Source organism: Amphibalanus amphitrite, unplaced genomic scaffold (assembly GCF_019059575.1).
Source record: "Amphibalanus amphitrite isolate SeventyFive unplaced genomic scaffold, NRLGWU_Aamphi_draft 001003F_arrow, whole genome shotgun sequence".
Lineage (NCBI taxonomy): Eukaryota > Metazoa > Arthropoda > Thecostraca > Balanomorpha > Balanidae > Amphibalanus > Amphibalanus amphitrite.
This window is the reverse complement of record NW_024882497.1, coordinates 208,637-230,589: the sequence shown is the minus strand read 5'-3', so window position 1 is coordinate 230,589 and position 21,953 is coordinate 208,637. Positions and strand designations below refer to the sequence as shown.

The following is a 21,953-nucleotide window of genomic DNA, read 5'->3' as shown; positions in this document are numbered from 1 at the left end:
AACAGTAATGAGATGCAACCGAAAAATACGACTGCCCCACGTCTAACGGCCCTTTTGCCGCCTTCAGTATTGAGTAGCTCCCGTAATCCGTCAGTTTGTCGGCACTTACAGACACTTTTCCACGCGGATGCTCTGGTGAGGTACTTACAGGCACTTTTCCACGCGGATGCCTTGGGTCATTGAGTCCACATTGGCCACGTACAGCCATTCCTTTTTATCGTTCATCGCCATCGTCGGGAAAATTATCTCCTCCTGCGGGTGAACAAGCAGGTGAACGGTCAGCACAGGGATGAAATACTCTCCATGGTGTGTCGTTTCGGGAACTAGCGAATGAAGTTTAGTACCGCCGTTCACCGGTGGATGGCGCTAGCTGGTAGTTTCGGCGAAAACTCCGTCTGAGATGTTTGAAGGCTTCCCTTAATCCCTTGTTCAAACATGGACCCCCGTTAGCCCCGGCAGAAGTATTTGTCCAGTGTACCTACACCGCACCTGAGGACGGGTCAGCTGAGGGAGGGGAGTCACTATTGTGGCCTGAGGAATGCCGCGGCGGTCGGGGGACGGGGTCGGGAGGAGGGATGGGGGGGGGGGGGGGAGGCAGCGCAGTTCTTGCGGTGCCGGGCTGGCTTGTCGCCTGGCTACGCTCAGTCGGCGAGGCGCTGCGCATGACCCGGGAGCAACTGAGAGTCAATATAGACAATTGGCCCGTTTGTAAGCACGAACACTTGGAATATTGCTGTTGCAGAATTTTAGCATAGGCACGATGTTTTTTGTGCCAAATTTTGTGCAGGTAGGTACCGACATACTACATGTAGGGAATTGATAGATGTTTATTGTGACAAAGTTTCCAAAAATCAGTTCAAAATATTTTGAAATATCGAGGTTTTAGTGACGTCATGATTTGAGATTTCAACAAAAAACGACACATGTTTAAAAAATCATGGGTATAAAATCACAGAATAGACATACAGACATGCCGTATACGTCATTGGACTGCCAATACCTCCGGCTCCGGGGCCATGTAGCGATACGGGGAAAGCAACGTTCGAAAAAGCGTCAGGAATAATCGCGAAATTACTTGCGTCACTTTTTCGGTCAGGTCAAAGGTCAGGTCACCAGAGGTGTTTTGGACCCATGCTACTGAAAGCCCAATTTCATGTGTTTGACCTGACCTTGACCCGACCTGTGGCCTTGAAATTCAACTTTCAGGTACTCATCGGAAGTGTCTCGTCGCGTTCTTTCGGTTGCCTCCTCGTGCGTTTTGCTGCGTCTATTGGTTCTTGAGTTATCGGCTGGGTAGCTCTATTGGTTTCCGAGTTGTACGCCACTTTTTTTGAAGAAAAAATGTTGACATTGGCAAAATTTGACCTTTGGCGGCCTGAACTTTCACCTGACTTAAGGCTAGCTGGGGTCAGTCCAGGTCAGGTCAACCATGAGGCGTCCTGCCGGCTATCCATCCATAGGGGCGTTCCACGATAAATCGACAAATAAAAATTAAATTTGCACCCTCATATTTTATTTTTCGTTGAAAACTGGTGTAACGAGTTGTGATGGGCGGGGAAGCCAGCTGTAGCAAGGATTTTTTTCTTCGAACAACGGTTTCCGAGATATAGCCTCGGGCAATTCCAGCAGGTCGCGCTGCAGCCCTATGTTTGGCGGCCTATAACTCAGAAACTATTGGTTTTCTACGAAAAAAAAAACTTTATTACGGAGCGAGCCAAGCGAGCGTAGTCTTTCCTTAGATTAACGGAAATTTCTGAGTATGAGCGGCCGGCCGGCCGGCCGGCCGTGCGGACGCTTTTGCGAGGCTTATATCTCAGAACCACTTGACCGATTTACATGCGGTAATTTTTGTAGTGTAGCTTCATTCCTTCTACCAAGTATTGGACTATTCCCGATGCATGTGGGTGACCCCTTATGCACGTGCCACGTGCAAAACGAAGAGGTGTCACTTTTGTAATTGTTGCAATATCTCGGTAACTACTTGGCCGATTGCGCTGAAATTTGGCATGTAGGTAGGCACCCACTAGGCACTGCATATCCATGTGCCAGAGTTGGGGTGCTGCTGCACGTGCGCACGTGCAGGGGTCGTTTTCAGATCTCGAGAACGGCTCGAACGATTGCTCTCAAATTTGGTACACAGTTAGGGACCGGTTAGTAGGGTGCCGTGCAAAAGTCAGTCGGGACCCATTTTGCACGTGCGCACGTGCAAGGTGCCGCTTCCAGATCTCGAGAACGGCTGGGCCGATTGTGCTCAAATTTGGCACATCGCTAGAGACCGGTTAGTAGGGTGCCTTGCACAAGTCAGTTGGAGGTACCCCCTCGCAAGTTCGCACGTGCAAGGCCCATCCTCTCGCTCGCTCCGTTAGTCGCCCCAAAAGGCGTTATACTGGTATGGTTCAACTCACAATCAGCCAACAAACATTTTTGCCATCTCGGATCTTCAATTTTTGAAAAATTTTGATCACGTGACCTTTTGACCTATTTTTCGAAGAGTGACCTTGATATTTTCCCCACTGAAAGTTGCAATTTTGTTTGATGACGATTAAAGCCTTATTAACCCTCGCCCATGTAGGGGGGGTTGGTGCAACCCCCCCCTGAGGTTTTTCGGAAATAGTGCAAAAACGGCGGCGCGCAGCGCCGCCAAATTTTGGGTAACTTATGGGGCAAACCTTGCGCATCTTTTGATAAAAAAATTTGACCGGGTCATGTCAGGTCACGGAGTTATGACGTCACAAAGGGAACAGCCTCCGGCCGGATTTTCACAAACTGAGTGCCAACGCCCGAGGTTTCCTGCCGGTGGTACGGACATCGGTTGATGGATCGTGATGAAACTTCCCATGCATGTTGGGGCAAGTATTGGCTATCATATGGTATAAGAAACTTGACCGGGTCAGGTCAGGTCACGGAGCTATGACGTCACAAGAGGAACAGCGTCCGGTACTATTTTTGAAAAGCGCCCGAACCACTATTTTGCTAATTCTTGTCACCTCAATGGGAATATGCAGCAATATTAGCTTCTATAGGGAGCAAATGGACCTTCCAAATCCAAAAATACAATCAGATTTCAAAAATTTAAATTTTGATTTTTCGAATTTCTGCCGCCGACTGTGACCTTGCCGACTTCCGGCGCTCCCAACGCGCCATTTTTAGAGCTAGGGAAACGAAATACATACCAAACGATAGAGAATTGATCAAGGAACACGATAGTGAAGGTTTCAAGTCGATATCTCCCACCGTTTTGCCGCAATCGCCGCGGAAAGTTGAAAAAAGTATATTTTTCCGAAAATTTGACCTTTGACCGGTCAAAAGTAGGTCAAATGTTGACCTAGGACCAAAAAATATACCACCAATCGCGAGATCTCGGCGAGAGCAATCCGTTGGTCTTTTCCGCTAAGCTCTACGACGCTCCGTATTCAAACGCCAAGGGGGGGGGTCGCACCAACCCCCCCCCCCTGCATGGACGAAGGTGGCAGATCGCCGTTTACGGGCGAGGGTTAATTGTCATTCATATGCGAAAATAAAAAAGTGGATATCGCCCTGCGTTGACCTCAGGCCAGGTCATTTTTATGACCTGTCCATTATTCCGAGCGGGAGCGACAGCGAGATCTCGAGAATAAAGCAAGATAGCGACAAGCAGTAAACGGTGCAGGGTACAAATGGATAAGGTCTATAATTTTTACTGAGGTCATTTTCAGGTCAGATCAAAGATGACGTCACAGGAGCAAAAAGGAAGTCAAAATTGCGGCACTACATATATATGAAGTTTTCCCTTGTCCGGGGTTCAACCGGTAGTTTATTATCATCAATCCATTCCTTTCAATGCATTTAGTGCAGATAACAATAAATGAGCTAACTCGCAAATAGGTCAAAATAAACATAATTCGCCCGTATTGATAACGAACAATGTGACAATTTTTCTAGAATAACTTTCAAGGTATCCCAGCTAGGAACAAACTAATAGCACCATCGTGATTCTCTCGTCGATCCGCATCGAAATATATGTATGTTGACCTCGAAAGGTCGAAAGGTCAAAAGTTGACCTTAGGTCACGTGACGAGCGGGAGCGACAGCGAGATCTCGAGAATAAAGCAAAGTAGCGACAAGCGGTAAACGGTGCAGGGTACACACGGATAAGGTCTATAATTTTTATTGAGGTCGTTTTCAGGTCAGGTCAAAGATGACGTCACAGGAGCAAAAAGGAAGTCAAAATTGCGGCACTATATATATGAAGTTTTTCTCGAATAACTTTCCAGGTATCCCAGCTAGGAACAAACTAATAGCACCATCGTGATCCTCTCGTCGATCCGCATCGAAACATATGTATGTTGACCTCGAAAGGTCGAAAGGTCAAAAGTTGACCTTAGGTCACGTGACCTAAATAAAAATTATAGACCTTATCCATTTGTACCCTGCACCGTTTACCGCTTGTCGCTATCTTGCTTTATTCTCGAGATCTCGCTGTCGCTCCCGCTCGTAATAATGGACAGGTCATAAAAATGACCCGACCTGAGGTCAACGCAGGGCGATATCCACTTTTTATTTTCGCATATGAATGACAATTGATAAGGCTTTAATCGTCATCAAACATAATTGCAACTTTCAGTGGGGAAAATATCAAGGTCACTCTTCGAAAAATAGGTCAAAAGGTCACGTGATCAAAATTTTCAAAAATTGAAAATCCGAGATAGCGAAAATGTTTGTGGGTTGATTGTGAGTTGAACCATATAAAGTTTTTATCGTAAAAAAACAATAGTTTTTTAGTTATAGGCCGCCAAACATAGGGCTGCAGCGCGACATCCAGGAATTGCCCGAGGCTATATCTCGGAAACCGTTGTTCGAAGAAAAAAAAAAAATCCTTGCCACAGCTGGCTTCCCTGCCCATCACAACCCATTAGACCAATTTTAAGCAAAAAATAAAATATGAGGGTGCAGGGCACTTGTCGATTTGTCGTGGAACGCCCCCATAGTAGGTATCAACTACCACTGACGGCGTCGTAACATGTTACGAAGGCACTAAAACTACTAAGCAGATATGTGCATGGATCCGAGAAAATGGATCTGGGATCTGATCCCACGGATCCTGATCTCAGATCCGACGGGATTATAGATCCAGTTCTGTAATTTATCGAGAGATACGTAGGGATCACAGATCCGAGTCTTAACCCGCGCCCCGTGGGGCTATCGGCGGACCCTACAATCCGCAGGGGGGGGGGGCGTTTCGGCCCCCTAAGATCTCAGAAATTTACCGGCCGATTTTCAAAGTTCAAACGGCGTTCGATAGCCCCACCGGGGAACTACCTAGAACATGACGTCATTCTGACGTCATTTGTGGCCAACCTATCATAGCCTCTGGAAAAGTTTTGGTCACAATGTGTAAAGTTGATGCACAGACGGGTTCTGAAAGTTTGGTGGCGATATCTCCAGCCGTTTAGGAGATATCGACGGAAAATGACAGGGGGCCGTTTCGGCCACCCTACGGGGCGCGGGTTAAGATCCAGTGAGATCATAGATCCTCACTTTTTTGTCAACACATATATCCCAAAAAAGCACTTGTTTCAACTCACAAACGTTCTGTTTTGGTGATTTTATGTGATCGCACGTCATAATCCCTAGTTTTGTGTCACTTGTTGGCATAGAAACCCTTTAAAACATGGTTTCAAATGTGGTGCATGGTGGGATCCACTTAGATCATAGATCCATGTTCTTAATTTATCGTCAGATCATATGAGATCATAGATCCAAGACGTATTTTTCACGCCGGATCCGGTGGGATCATAGATCCCAACTAGTACTTTGCTTCGAGATCCACTGAGATCATAGATGCATCACTCGGATCCATGCACATGTCTGCTACTAAGTAAATGTTCAATCGGATGCCAGGAACATGTAAAACTCGAAAAAGTGAATCAAGGTCCTCAAAGGTCAATGACCTTGACCTGACCTTTCACCATCGTAATGCACGGGATGAACATCATTCGACATGTTCGGACGTTTACAACACACAAAAAAGACTGGAAACGCGCGGATAATGTGATCTGACATACGCTGAATCGCGATTTCGGTCAAACATGGTCTCGAGAAAAAGGCCAGGGGTCAAAGGTCATTTTGGTCAAGGTCATGAAAAAAGAGCATGTGTAAAATTGATCAACTCGGGGGTACTGAAAGTTTCGTCGCGATCGTCCGCTTTTTGAGCGAGATTATTCGCGAAAAACCGAGGGGGCGGGTCCATCCAACTACCCCTACACATGCGAGGGTTAAAACACTAAAATAAAGTCATGATAAATATTAACATATTTGCTGTAAATATTTTTTGCAGATTTAGTCCATATAACAGTGTTTGCCACGGGCCGCAAAATCCCAGTCCAGCCCGGCCCAGCGCGAACCCATGCATAGTAAAATTGTTAAAGCCCAGCCCGGCCTAGCCCGTCCAGCCCAGCCCAGCCCGTCAAAAATGAATGGATTAAAGGTAGTGTGCCACCTTTGAAAGATTTCCCGTTTTATTTTTCCTAGGATAAGAAGCTTCTGTTTTTACCTAATATCGCAAAAAAAAAAATCAAAAATGGGCCTGGAATAGTGCCTTTTTCGCCTAAAAGTTTATCGGTTTTTAGATATGTATAACAACTGTAGTGGGCTCACCTGCAAACAGGCGTCGGGCAACAATCGCGAATGCGGCGCACTTGTGACAATAAGCAAATGTCATTATAGTGTTACGACCATACGACGTACGGGAATGAGTTATCAGCTGTCTAATCGTAGACAACACAATGTCGAGCCTTAAACTGTAAGCCTGTATTGGTATTGTTTCTTAAATTTGGCTGTCGAACATTAATTTGTGGTTTGAAATATGATTTTATGTAAAATAATTGATATGAAACAGCCGTCTCTTAAGTTATGACCCCATTACACCACACGCAAGTGGCAGAAATGACAATGATCAGCTGACGCATTTTTCTTGGCCGAAGTCAGAGCGCGCGGCCCGACGCACCACGCGTATTTGGAAATTCCGACCTCGACGAGCATCAGAAGCCACCTAACAGGCGTGTTCGAAACCGCAGGAGATGATGATGAACGGGTTTATCGAAACTTGATTGGATGAGCCTATCGGTAATAGCGATTTTAGTGTGTGCATTTATTGTTCATAGTGGTGTGAAATGTGGTTGGGGTACGACCGACAACCCGTCGGGGCGAATTTCGCATTGGGGTACTCAAAATTTGAAGAATTTAAGACGTTTCCATAAGTTTTGAAGGTATGGATAAGTTCTAAAAATCCGGTTCTCCTTATCCGGGTCATTAACTCCATATGGTCCAAGAAAGCTGGCACACTACCTTTAAAAGTCATGGACACCAAACAGGTATTACATATGTCACCCATAGGTGCAAAGAAACAATCTTTTGGGAGCAGTACCTATGCACAATGCACGTTGCACATATATGCTTTCATTCGTTTTTTTTAGTCTTGCACAGTAATAAGCTAGTTGTGGTTTTTAGCCCAGTCGCGAACCTCTCTGTCCACTTTACAGTCCTTGGCCCAGCCCATCCACAGCCCATCGATTATTTATAGGTATTTGAGGGCCCAGCCTGCAGCCCGTGACCCAGCCCAGCCCATGACCCATTGGGCTGGCCCGGCCCATGGCGAAGACTGCCATATACCTAAGTCCACTTGCCAGAAAGCCCGTCGTGAAAATGGCTATTTTTCGGCAGACTGGCTTCGGGTATGACTTTGAGCCATTCAGTTAGCGATGTCGATTCTACTCTGGAGTCGGAGTTAGTAAGATTTTGGTGACTCTGGGTCCAACTCCAATTCTACTGTCCTGGCTCAGACCCATTTTAATCTTGCTCCGCCCCATCATTCAGATCGCAAATTCTAAGATCGATGGAGATCCTATATCGATAAGAACAAGTATCATAATGCGAAAAGGCTCCAGACCGGTCACACGTGGAAGAAATTATACCATGGAGCAGTATGTTTTTCCATGGCGGCGTTTCAAGCTAACAAACAGCCCGGTTACCTTAGTGTTCGTGCAAGTATCTCTTGTTGACGACGCGTGCGAAACGTCAGAAATTAGTGAAAAGCCTGTGTGAATACCACCGTCACTTATTTCCCTTCTCAGTAGCAGTAACAGCGGGAGGTCTGGGAGAGGGTCAAAGCGTCCAACCCTTCCGGCGCCCGTGCCTTCGCTAACCCTTCCAGGAACACGCGCGCGGCCGCTATTGTGCGCCCGTCAAACCCAGCCCGCCCTTTGACAGCGGGCGGGTCATCAGGGGTCCGCCCGCGTCCCTTCCTGTGACGTCACTATGGTCCTGGAACGCAAGCGAAGCGTAGCCCAGCGGTGCATTGTTGTCATTGTTGTGGGTAGTGGTACAGTCCACAGCAGAAGTAATGTGGGGTTTCAGTCATGGGTATGTTCTGCTTCTGAAGCTTAGGAACGATTAGCCAGACTACAATGAAACTTTGAATGTAGCTTATATGTATCGTCACCCTTGCAGCTGCAAATTTAGCTATTGACATCTTCTTTTCGATCACTCCGCATTAAACAATCGCCAGTCAAAGCCAACCGTTGAGATTGGTAAAACCCTACATTACTTTAGCGGTGGGCTGTACATAGGCATTAAAAACAATCAATTGTGCTAGCATCAGTACAACGCCTTTTGGGGCGACTCACGAAATTGCGATGGGGTACCTCCAACCGAGTTGTGCATGGCACCCTACTAACCGGTCTCTAGCGATGTGCCAAATTTGAGCACAATCGGCCCAGCCGTTCTCGAGATCTGGAAGCGGCACCCTGCACGTGCGCACGTGCAGAATGGGTCCCAACTCCCAACTGACTTGTGCACGGCACCCTACTAACTGGTCCCTAACCGTGTACCAAATTTGAGCGCCATCGGTCCAGCCGTTCTCGAGATCTGGAAACGACCCCTGCACGTGCGCACGTGCAGCAGCACCCCAACTCACATGGATGGATGGATATGCATTGCCTAGTGGGTGCCTACCTACATGCCAACTTTCAGCGCAATCGGCCAAGTAGTCACCGAGATATTGCAACCATGTAAAACTGACAACTGACACAAAACAAAACTGACACCTCTTCGTTTTGCACGTGGCACGTGCATAAGGGGTCACCAACATGCAACGGGAATGGTCCAATACTTGGTAGAAGGAATGAAGCTACCCTACAAAAATTACCGCATGTAAATCGGTCAAGTGGTTGCTGGGATATAAGCGTCGCAAAATCGTGACCACAGCTGGCCGGCCGGGCGCTCATACTCAGAAATTTCCGTTATTCTACGTAAGACTCCGCTCGCTTCGCTTGCTCCATGTCTCTCTCGTCTAATGGTGTAGAATGGTGCGTAATTTGACCTCCAAAGATGAACATTTTTACCCCCCCCCGGCACAGGGGAGGGGGTTGATGCAACCCCCTAAGGTTTTTCGCGAATAACTCGCGTAAAAAGCGGCCGATTGCGACGAAACTTTCAGTACCCTCGCATTGATCAATTGTACACCTACCCTGAAAATTTTATGACCCTGACTCCAATGACCTTTGACCTGTGACCTCTTTTCCGTGACCATGTTTGGCCGAAATCGCGATTCGGCGTATGTCGGCTCACATTAGCCGCGCGTTTGCAAGCTTTTCGTGGTTTCAAACGTTCAAACATGTGATTTGATGTTGCTCCCATGCATTAGGGTGGGTGTCAAGGTCACCTGAAGGTCAGGTCAGGTCATTGACCTTTGGTGACCTCGGTTCACTTTTTCGAGTTTTACATGTTTCTAAGCTAGTTTTTGGAGCTGAATTCGAATTTAGCAACCATTTGAACATTTATGAAGTAGTTTTGGTGCCTTCGTAACATGTGACGAAGCTGTCAGAGGCGGATGACACGCATTACGAATACCCGTCGCGACCCCTACCGGTTGACCTGACCTGACCTGACCCGACCTGGTCTAAATGCTTAACGACATCATCTGTGATCAAAACTAACACGATATTCGTGATCAGCACCCCGGAAAACCGCTTAGCAGCCACGCTTTACGACTTTCTAACAGGTCCCGACATTCCCGATTTTTGTGTCATTGACCTGACCTGGAAGGTCAACCGATGACCTAGGATCTTAAAGTTGGGTATCATTGGCTTCCTCTGGTGACGGGCAACACGCTCGTTTTTTCCGCGAAGCTCTAGCTCCACCAGGGGTCAAACGCGAGGGGGGGTTGTACCCCCCCCCTGTGCCGTCGAAGGACTCAAAATGGCCTGTGCCGGCGAGGGCCATGACCCGATTCGAGGTCGAGCTCATGACCTGACCGATAAAACTCATGTTGCATCCCAATCGATTGCTCATTGTAAAACTGAACGCATTGCAGCTGTTTTTACTGCTCTTCCATCATCCATGTCTCCACTCTCCATCACATGTCAATTTTCCAAAAGTGCCTTTTGTCGACTGCTTAACCCTCGCCGGCACAGGGGGCAACCATCCCCTAAGGTTTTTTCGCGAATAACTCGCGTAAAAAGCGGCCGATCGCGACGAAACTTTCAGTCCCTCGCATTGATCAATTTTACACCTACCCTGAAAATTTCATGACCCTGAGCCAAATGACCTTTGACCTGTGACATGCTTTCCGAGACCATGTTTGGCCGGAATCGCGATTCGGCCTATGTCGGCTCGCATTAGCCGCGCGTTTGCAAGCTTTTTGTGGTTTCAAACGTTCAAACATGTGATTTGATGTTGCTCCCATGCATTTGGGTGGATGTCACGGTCACCTGAAGGTCAGGTCAGTTCATTGACCTTTGGTGACCTTGGTCCCTTTTTCGAGTTTTACATGTTTCTAGGCTTGTTTTTGAAGCTGAATTCTAATTCAGCAACGATTTGAACATTTACGAAGTAGTTTGGTGCCTTCGTAACATGGTACGAATCTGTCAGAGGCAGTTGACACGTATTTCGAATACCAGTTACGACCCCTACTGGTTGACCTGACCTGACCTGACCCGACCTGGTCTAAATGCTCAATGACATCATCTGTGATCAAAACTAAAACGATATTCGTGATCGGCACCCCGGGAAAATCACATAGCAGCCACACAACCCTCGCCCCGTTGGGGGGGGGGGGGGCATTTGGGCCCCATCTGTGGTTTTTCCTGAATAGCAAGAAAACGGCGGCGCGCAGCGTCGCCAAATTTTCAGTACCTTCCCGGGCATCAATTTGACACCTTCGCACCAAATTTCAAGTCTTGGGTCACCTTAGGTCAGGAGCTATTGAGGTCAAACTGAGGTCATGTTCGAGCAAAAATGAGCAAAAAGCATGCAATCTTGAAACGCTCACCAAATTTGCAGTTACCAAGCAATTTCAAAGTTCTTTATATGGTCTAGCAGACAAAAAGCGGCGCTACAAAACTACAATCTCGGATTTTCAAAATTTTGGGTTTTAGACCCCCAAAAACTCAAAAAATTGATTTTTTAGAAAAACTAAAAAAAATCCAAAAAAATCCGAATTTTGAAAAAAAACGGAAATATATGATAGTCCCTGTGCTCTTCTATATACACCCAAATTTCAGATCGATATCTCGTTTTTTGGCCAAGTTATAGCGAAAAACTGTTCAAAAATGATGACGTCAAATTTTTCAACTCAATTTTTAGCGATTCTAGACCACGTAGGGCAAGACCACCATTGAACTCCCCGTGACGAGCTGCATGATATCGATACCCTTTTTATGCAAAATATCAACTTTGAAATTTGACCTAATTTGACCTGACCTTGACCTGACCTTGACCAAAACGTGACCTAAGCTGGCTCAAAAGTCTGCCTGACCCACATAATCGCATTTGTCATGTAAAATGGACCATAAAACATGTATCACACGACACTTTCATATTGTGACCCCCCCCCCCAGTGACCTGACCTCTGTGACCTGACCTGGTATCAGTGACCTCAAATAGCAAAATATGTGTTTGAAGAACATTTCCCCATCGATGATTTTCAATAAAATGCATTTTACTCGATTTTACAACGCATTTCTTGAAATGCCTGTAAACTGTGAAAATTCGACCTTTGACCTGACCTGTGACGTCATCGGTTTGACCTGGGTCAATAAATTTGGGTCACAAGGTAGTACCCTGATAGGGCTATCCAACACCGTTTGCCGCTTGTCGCTAGGTTGCGTGGTTCTCGAGATCTTAGGGGGGGGGGGGGCAAATTGCCCCCCCCCCCCAACGGGGCGCGCTGCTCGGCAGAGCCCAACGGGGCGCGGGTTAACGACTTTCTAACAGGTCCCGATTTTCCCGACTTCTGGGTCATTGACCTGACCTGGAAGGTCAACCGATGACCTAGGACCTTAAAATTGGGTATCATCTCATCGGCTTCTTCTTGTGACGGACAGCACGCTCGTTTTTTCCGCGAAGCTCTAGCTCTCAGAGGAGTGCAAAATAGAAATATTCCTGCTCTGTGGACCCATTGGTAAAACCTCTACTAGAAAGGTTTAGGTCTTTCAAAAGTGCTACTTCAACAAAACAGCTTTCGCGTGACACGTGCCACCATGGATGGAGCTTTTCCGGGAAAGTTGGTGGGGCAAAAAGGCATCAAACCTACACTGACCGACTGTCAAGTTAAATAAAATGAACACTGAATCAATTCCTATATTTACAAATGTAACATTTTGCATAACACAGACATTCCAAAGCTCCTCAATGATTGATTTGAAAAGCAACAAAGTCCTGCAAATCAGCTCAAGTTGGTGGGGCAAAACACTCATTGGTGGGGCAAAATGGCAAGTTAATTGCGAGGTAGAGGAAATAGGCTTCCCAACAAAAAGGGCGGCAGGTCGATCAGCCCAACCACTGCAACGGTTACTGAGGCCTGAAATACATAGGTATATGCCTCTCAAAAGCGTTACAGGCCGGGCCGGGCCGGCGCCGCTATATGTACCTAAATGCTGATATCTTTCCGTTACGAGTATCTTAAAAAGATTTCGCTTCGCTTGCGCTGTCCGTTCGCTGGTAACAATATTTCTCCTTCGTTTTAAACCTCGCCCGTATTCGTGTTTGCCAGCGTCTAATGCATAGGGGGGGATGCAAGGAGGGTCTGTTGGACCCTCCTTGCCGTTTGGCCTCTGGTGGAGCTAGAGCTTCCAGAAAAGAAAAACGAACGTGTTGCCCGCGACGAGAGTAAGCCAACGATGCCCAATTTTATGGTCTTATTTATGTCATTGGTTGACCTTCCAGGTCAGGTCAATGACCCAAAAATCGGGAAAATCAGGATTTGCCGGAAGTTCGTAAAGTGAGGCTGAAAAAGGGATTTTGCGGGGTACTGAACACGTAGTTCATGTTAGTTTTGATCACATACCTATGATGTCTTAATGTATTTAGGCCAGGTCGGGTCAGGTCAGGTCAGGTCAACCAGTAGGAGTCCTGCCGGCCGGCGGCCATCCATATCAGGTGTTGACCACCACTGACAGCTTCGTAGCATGTTACGAGGGCACCAAAACTACTTCATAAATCTTCAAATGGGAATTCGAAATCAGCTCCAGAGACTACCCTAGAAACATGTTAAACTCGAAAAAGTGAAGCAAGGTCATCAAGGTCATCAATGACCTTGACCTGACCATCACGTGACCTTGAAACCCACACCACAAAAAAGGAAATTGCGCGAATAATGTGAGCCGACATCGCCAATTCGCGATTCCGGTCGAACATGGTCTCGAGAATCAGGTCACAGGTCAAAGGTCATTTGGGTCAGGTCATGAAATTTTAGGAGTATGTGTAAAATTGATTAACTCGAGGGTACTGAGAGTTTCGTCGCGATCGGCCGCTTTTTGCGCGAGATAATCGCGAAAAACCGTGGGGGGGGGGGGGGGGGGTCCGTTCGACCCCGCTATAAGTGCGACTTGCGAGTGTTAAGTCACTAAAGATCTGTCAAAAGTAAAAAACAGGTTATTGCTCGAGATGAGAGGGCAAAGTTGTGCACTTGGAGTGCTTTAACACATCATGAACTTACATGCATACATTCTCGAATTAAACATCAATAATACCGGCTATAGGCATATTGCTCTTTGGAACGTCGCTTTCCGTATGGGGATATCATGGGTCTGAGCCAGCTGACACGGGTGACAGTTGACACCCCCTCAGTGGGGTTCTGACATGGTCTGCGTTGGATCACCCACCACTACAATGGGCGGTTCCTCACAACCAGCGTAATTGACCGGTGTGATGCGGCGACGTGAGGCACGCGCGGGACCGTCTGTCCCCACGCCGTGGCGGTCCGGGTCAGGGGAGCAGCCCCCTCCCCGCGCGGCGGGCGGTCGCCCATTCATCCGCGACCCCAGCCCCATGATTCAGGGGTTGACAGAGGGCAAACAGCACGTATTTAAACTGGGCAAACAGACGGTGTTCTACGCTAGGGACATCTCGCGGCTGTGATTCACGATACTGCTTCGCCAAACTGCCTTTAGATGGTGGGTCAGTCGGTGTCCGTCTGCTGCTGTGCGCCGAGAATTAGCCCTATAAATTACGATGAATTACACTTTCTAGTGTGACGATACCGTCACATTATCATATGGGTCGCGTTTAGATGCAAATGAAGAAACGACTGCGTTGAAAAAATATGTCATTTCATCGAACGTTGAAATGCTCGAAGTGCTCGCTAAAAATAAACTCGCTAACTGAGCCCTAAAGGTCGGCTGCCTTGTTGCATTGCATTTAGGCCAAAAACGCGGGCTGGGTGTAAGTTGTCGAGAAACAATTTTTGGCCTGAAGTGTTCTCTAAAGTATTATCTACATAGATCCAGGGAACATATTTGCTATCTATGATGGCTTAGGAGATATTGAATCTTAAGTCCTCCGGTGTACCCTGTTTTGCGGCGGCCCACGTGTTAAAAGCTGCTGAACATTTTTACTTTGACCAAAAAACGCGGGCACAGTTTTGTCTGTACGAAAATGACTCTTGTCCTATCGCACTCCACGTGGGCTGAAAATTCAGAAACCAGGGAACATATTTGCTACGACCAGTACTTTTCACGATTCAGACCGAAACGTGAAAAAATAGCCCCCAAACCCTATGGCGGGCACCTCTCCGCTGCGCCCGGCCGCGGGTCGCTAGTTCCCGAAACGACACACCATGCTACTGCGGGTAACGACAGGTGAACGGTCAGCTTAGGGACGTTAAAAGGGAAAATACTCTCCTACTGCGGGTAACAACAGGCGAACGGTCAGTGCACCAATTCATAAGGGAATATTTAAATTTCCGGCTACGGGAAAAATAAATAAATTGTCAGTGCTAAGTTGGGGACAGATGTTCCCATTGCTAATAAATACATTACGTTAGTTATGTACCAGTTGGTCAGCTATTGTTAAAACCCGCGCCGGGCCGGTGCTCTGAGATTCCGCGCCGGGCCGGGGGGGGGGGGGGTGTGTCTGAACACCCCCCTTCTAACTCGGCTCCTGGGCCACGTAGCGACACGCGGTAAGCAGCAATCGAAAGAACGTCCAAAATAAGGACGAAAGCACTTCGGTCATTTTTTGGGTCAGGTCAAAGGTCAGGTCACCAGAGGTCACCAAAGGTCAAACATTTTAGAAACTGCCAACGGCTATCTCGGGAACCGATAGAGCTACAGCGCCTCGGAAAAGCGCATTCGATAGCCCTTTTACAGACCTTTCTGAGTAATATTCTCAGATTTGACCTCAGGTCAACGGTTTAGCCTCCAGGGGGCAAAAACTCCAAAAATAGCCGTTTTTACGAAAAACGTTTTCTTCGGCAATAACTTTTGACTCAAAAGAGTCATGACATTACTTTTGCCACCATCGTGTTCCTCTCGTCGAGACGCGTCGAATGACTATAATCTGACCTTGAAAGGTCAACTTGAAAATTTGACCTCAGGTCAAGGTCATGACCTGACCGGAAAAGGTCATGTTGCATATCAGTCGATCCGCAACGTCGAGCCAAACACATATAAGGCGTTTTCAGCGCTCTAGCACGTCTCTATCAGAAGTTATTAGCGAAAAACTGTTAGATTCTGTTCGTGACCTGAGATGACCTCGGGGACATAACGAGGGGTCACAGTTGCCATTTTCCGGTTCAGTGTATCCATTTTGCCTATATCTCGATGTTTGAGAGTGTCTAGAAAAACGTTCGTGCAAAACAAACGCTTTTCAATTTTCTCCCATTGACTTATAATGGAGAGGTCGGAAAATTGACCTGACCTTAGGTCACCGATATCAAAATTCCGAGAAATACATTTTATAGACAATGTTGCTCTAATCAATCGCTGAAAGTTTCAAGGCAATCGATCAATGGGTGTAGCTATGACAAGCATTCTTATTTTTTCTGAGGTGAGGTCACTTGGCGTGACCTGGTGACCTGACCTAAGGTGACCTGGGTCTGAAATTTTAACAACATTTGCGGAAAAGATGCACAAACAGGTGTGCCAAAAACGGCGGCGCTCCGCGCCGCCGTTTTTGAGATATCTGCGAAAAACCGCAGGGGGGTGTTCAAACACCCCCAGGCCCGGCGCGGGTTAAAGTGGACAAAATCAGTACGCGCCGCAGCGGACATATAAATACCATGCGTAGCAGTGTCCCACAGTCGAACAAAATAATCAACAAGCAACGGTAATGCCAGCGATTATGTTCCGTGATCTTGACAAATTATCTGAATAGTTAAGATAAACAGGTAAAGGTGGCTGGCAACTATGATGACCTATCAAGTAAAGAATTCCAGCCGTTGCGCTCGGATTTTAGCTATTCGTTCTTGTCGAATGCAGCGCCCTTGCATTGTAAACGTAAACTATTTTTAACGAGTAAGCCTAAAGTCTCAGAACGTCTGTACCCACCGAGGCGGCGCAGGCGGCGGTCTCGTCGACCAGGTTGTTGTCGTCATGGACGCTGCCGCCGAAACGAATACCGATCGTCGAAACATTCTGCAACGGACGGAGAGATCATAGTGGGTCAGCAGAGATCATAGTGGGTCAGCAGGGATCATAGTGGGTCAGCGGAGATCATAGTGGATCAGCAGAGATCATAGTGGGTCAGCAGAGATCATAGTGGATCAGCAGAGATCATAGTGGGTCAGCAGAGATCATAGTGGGTCAGCAGAGATCATAGTGGGTCAGCAGGGATCATAGTGGGTCAGCAGAGATCATAGTGGGTCAGCAGAGATCATAGTGGGTCAGCAGAGATCATATTGGGTCAGCAGAGATCATACTGGATCAGCAGAGATCATAGTGGGTCAGCAATGATCATAGTGGGTCAGCAGAGATCATAGTGGGTCAGCTGAGATCATAGTGGGTCACCAGAGATCATAGTGGGTCAGCAGAGATCATAGTGGGTCAGCAGAGATCATAGTGGGTCAGCAGAGATCATAGTGGGTCAGCAGAGATCATAGTGGGTCAGCAGAGATCATAGTGGGTCAGCAGAGATCATAGTGGGTCAGCAGAGATCATACTGGATCAGCAGAGATCATAGTGGGTCAGCAATGATCATAGTGGGTCAGCAGAGATCCTAGTGGGTCAGCTGAGATCATAGTGGGTCACCAGAGATCATAGTGGGTCAGCAGAGATCATAGTGGGTCAGCAGGGATCATAGTGGGTCAGTGGAGATCATAGTGGATCAGCAGAGATCATAGTGGGTCAGCAGAGATCATAGTGGGTCAGCAGAGATCGTAGTGGGTCAGCAGAGATCATAGTGGGTCAGCAGATATCATAGTGGGTCAGCAGAGATCATAGTGGGTCAGCAGAGATCATAGTGGGTCAGCAGGGATCATAGTGGGTCAGCAGAGATCATAGTGGGTCAGCATCATAGTGGGTCAGCAGAGATCATAGTGGGTCAGCAGAGATCATAGTGGGTCAGCAGAGATCATAGTGGGTCAGCAGAGATCATAACTTGGGTCAACAGAGATCATAGTGAGTCAGCAGAGATCATAGTGGGTCAGCAGGGATCATAGTGACTAGTGAGTCAGCAGAGATCATAGTGGGTCAGCAGGGATCATAGTGGGTCAGCACTTCAGCAGAGATCATAGTGGGTCAGCAGAGATCAGCACTGGTCATTGTGGGTCAGTAGAGGTCATTATGGGTTAGCAGAGGTTAACAGTGACGACGATGGTAGGTCAGTACAGGTAATGGTGAGTTCGCAGAGGCCACGGAGAGTCAGATACTAGCAGAGATCAGCAGAGGTCATGGTGGGTTGACAGAGGTCAACAGAGAAGAAGCTAGGGAGTTATTTGGGTACACCGGGATTGGCAGAGGTTTTCAGAGACAACAACGGGGTTACAAAGAACAAGAAATAACAATGTACCTCCTACCATGCAAAAGGCCAGAAAGGTCGCATGGGCTATATGTCGACACGCACGTTGTTGAGCAGAGACATTTCTAAAGCAACGGTCAACAACCGGTAAGAGCAAAGCCAAATCAACACAGGCTCGGCCACCAGAGACAAAACAACGATAGCTAGTGAAGATCGCAGTTCGCACCGAGTTCAGGCAGGTCACCAGAGGCCAAGGGGAGTATCCGAGCTCCAAAAATAGCCTCAGCCTCCCGATAGATCTCAGTTGTATCCCACTGGTCCCCGTATCCCGCCGGATCCACCCGGACCCGGAGGTGCCAATCCCTTCGGCCGGGCTAATCCGCTCTGCAGTGCAGCAGAGCCCGGCGATCGCCAAGGTCGTGTACTGGCGCCCGTCCGTTCACCGGCCCAGACGAGCTATCACTGTTCTGTTGGCTCCTGTCATTCTGTGACACAGCACACTCTCGGTAGACGACCAGGAGCCATTATTAGCATGGGAGAGACGACCTCCAGATGGGGTACTGATAAAGAAGAGAAAACATTAGGGGCGTTCCACGACAAATCGACAAGTGCCCTGCACCCTCATATTTTATTTTTTGCTTAAAATTGGTCTAATGGGTTGTGATGGGCGGGGAAGCCAGCTGTGGCAAGGATTTTTTTCTTCGAACAACGGTTTCCGAGATATACAGGGTGTTTCACTAAAAGTGTCAAAAAGTAAATGCCTATTAAAGTTATATAAAATATGCAAATCACGTGGTTGCGCACGTGGCTTGGTTGCAAATTTTTGGACATTTATGCTTTGTCCATTTAAGATGTATTTTACACTCATACGGAGCGAGGGCAGGAGGCCAAAGTTACTAGTCGTTTTTTCCTTATGCAGAACAAGAACAGGTTATTTACACCTCAACAGGAGGGGTGAATTACACTTACCTTTGGTGCCATCAGAAACATTGAAACCGTATGCCGACTTTTCAGGAAACGTTTTATTCTCTCACCTCGCTACGTTCCAGATTATAAAAGGTTCAAAGGGCTTCTTGAGAGGTTTAAAAGGGTTCCTTCGATGCCGGTCGCAGTCCAAAAAAGACGGGGTCCCCCACCTCTCGGCGGAAACCGTTGAAAAGGTCAGGGTCTTTTTGAGGGTCTTTGAAGATAACAAGAAGCTAATTTCAACATCAGAAATAGCCAAGGCCTTACAAGTTATCAAAAACAGCCACTATAGGTAATGGCTGTAACCGCCAGGAACTGGCTGGATTAGAAGTTCCTGCACCGAAAAATCAGCTGCCTCGCCGCCCGCCTCTGGCCAGCGCAAAGCCCCGATCTGTCACCGTTTTACTTCTGGTTTTGGTCAGTAGCTCTCGCAGAGCTGAGGAAGACTCAAGTCGCATCACTTCGGGAGCTGAAGAGCACCATTCAAGGCTTTGCCGACAGTTTGGACGCTGAAGATGAAAACGGGCTGTGAGGCACCTCCGGACACGTGCCGAAACGGTGCATCAAAAGAAGGGGCGGATATGTGGAATAGGTTTGAGTGACGGTGCTATCGTTTTTATATATTCAAATGTCCAACAATTGCGGATGAAATGGTATGCAAATTTCCGTATAAAACATTGTTATTATGTGCATTATGACCTTTTACTTTTTGACACTTTTAGTGAAACACCCTGTAGCCTCGGGCAATTCCTGGATGTCGCGCTGCAGCCCTATGTTTGGTGGCCTATAACTAAAAAACTATTGGTTTTCTACGATAAAAACTTTATATGGTTCAACTCACAATCAACCAACGAACATTTTTACTATCTCGGATTTTCAACTTTTGAAAATTTTGATCACGTGACCTTTTGACCTATTTTTCGAAGAGTGACCTTGATATTTTCCCCACTGAAAGTTGCAATTTTGTCTGATGACGATTAAAGCATTATCAATTGTCATTCATATGCGAAAATAAAAAAGTGGATATCGCCTTGCGTTGACCTCAGGTCAGGTCATTTTTATGACCTGTCCATTATTACGAGCGGGAGCGACAGCGAGATCTCGAGAATAAAGCAAGATAGCGACAAGCGGTAAACGGTGCAGGGTACACTACAAATGGATAAGGTCTATAATTTTTACCGAGGTCATTTTCAGGTCAGGTCAAAGATGACGTCACAGGAGCAAAAAGGAAGTCAAAATTGCGGCACTACATATATATGAAGTTTTTCTCGAATAACTTTCAAGGTATCCTAGCTAGGAACAAACTAATAGCAGCATCGTGATCCTCTCGTCGATCCGCATCGAAACATATGTATGTTGACCTCGAAAGGTCAAAAGGTCAAAAGTTGACCTTAGGTCACGTGACCTAAGGTCAACTTTTGAGTGGGGAAAATATCAAGGTCACTCTTCGAAAAATAGGTCAAAAGGTCACGTGATCAAAATTTTCGAAAATCGAAAATCCGAGATAGCCAAAATGTTTGTTGGCTGATTGTGAGTTGAACCATATAAAGTTTTTTATCGTAGAAAACCAATAGTTTCTGAGTTATAGGCCGCCAAACATAGGGCTGCAGCGCGACCTGCTGGAATTGCCCGAGGCTATATCTCGGAAACCGTTGTTCGAAGAAAAAATCCTTGCCACAGCTGGCTTCTCCGCCCATCACAACCCCTTACACCAGTTTTCAACGAAAAATAAAATATGAGGGTGCAAATTTAATTTTTTATTTGTCGATTTGTCGTGGAACGCCCCATTAGCGTTACACGGGACTCTTGCCTGGCACTTCGGCACTGGCGACTAGCTTCCCTCGAAGAACATTGGAGTCCATGTGACAATAGCCCAGAGGAAAGATATGCAAGATTTGGTGAGATGTGGCTTATGATCTGAATGCTGTGTATCGTTTGATCGGAATTTGTTTCCGTAATGTCCCTCCCCAGAAAGGCGAAGTTCGTCACTGACAGCAGTGACATCAGTGACAGCAGTGACGTCAGTGACAGCAGTGACGTCAGTGACAGCAAACACAGCAGTGACGTCAGTGACAACCAGACGGAGGCAGCTCGTCTCGCCGGAAGTGCGGCGGGCAGCGCGTGCAGCCGACCGGAAGTCCGCACTTCCGGTCTGGCGATAGTCGCTGTGAGGAGCGCGCGGTGGGTTCGTTGGCCATCACTGGGTCATTGGAAACTCTTCAAATTATAGAGGAAAGATAGATCCTTTCAAAATACGAAGTTCATTGTGTGTAACCACCAGATTCCACTTCAAATTCATTCACAGGTGTTGCACGATAAGGACCCGTGAAAACACGACGCACGACCAAAAAGAAACAACAACGTTAGACACGCTACGGGCCTCATTCAGCCAATAATGTTGGAATGCTATGGGATAATTTTAGCGATAAGAATTGTTGCATTGCAACAACCCTCTGACCAAGCGATGCTGATCTATCGACACTACTGCTCCAGTAACACCCCCGCAGCAGCCCCCAGTCTCATACCGTCACGCAGGATCTCGTATGGTAGTCACCGTCCCCAGCGTCCCAGTGCCAGCGGTGCCAGCGGTCAGCCACAAATCCTCAGCACACTATCACCGACTCGTTACGAGTCCTCAGCACACACTGACACTGGAGCCCACTCGTCTCACCAGCGCCGATCAGCCAGCCGGTCAGCGGCTCTAATCTCTAACCGTAGGTACTGACACTAGAGCCCACTCGTCTCACCGCCGCCGATCAGCCAGCCGGTCAGCG

At 47.3% G+C, this 21,953-nt stretch overlaps 1 protein-coding gene across 1 annotated transcript in view; it reads right to left on the bottom strand.

The window, feature by feature from the left end:
• LOC122369063 (neurotrophin 1-like) overlaps positions 1-21,953 on the bottom strand; it is a 54,948-nt gene that overhangs the window by 3,228 nt on the left and 29,767 nt on the right. Inside the window, exons 5-6 of the mRNA XM_043343441.1 lie at positions 16,806-16,892; positions 149-252 (exon numbers count right to left, since the gene is read on the bottom strand). Of these exons, the coding sequence (XP_043199376.1) occupies positions 149-252; positions 16,806-16,892 (191 nt within the window). The remainder of the gene's footprint in view (positions 1-148; positions 253-16,805; positions 16,893-21,953) is intronic.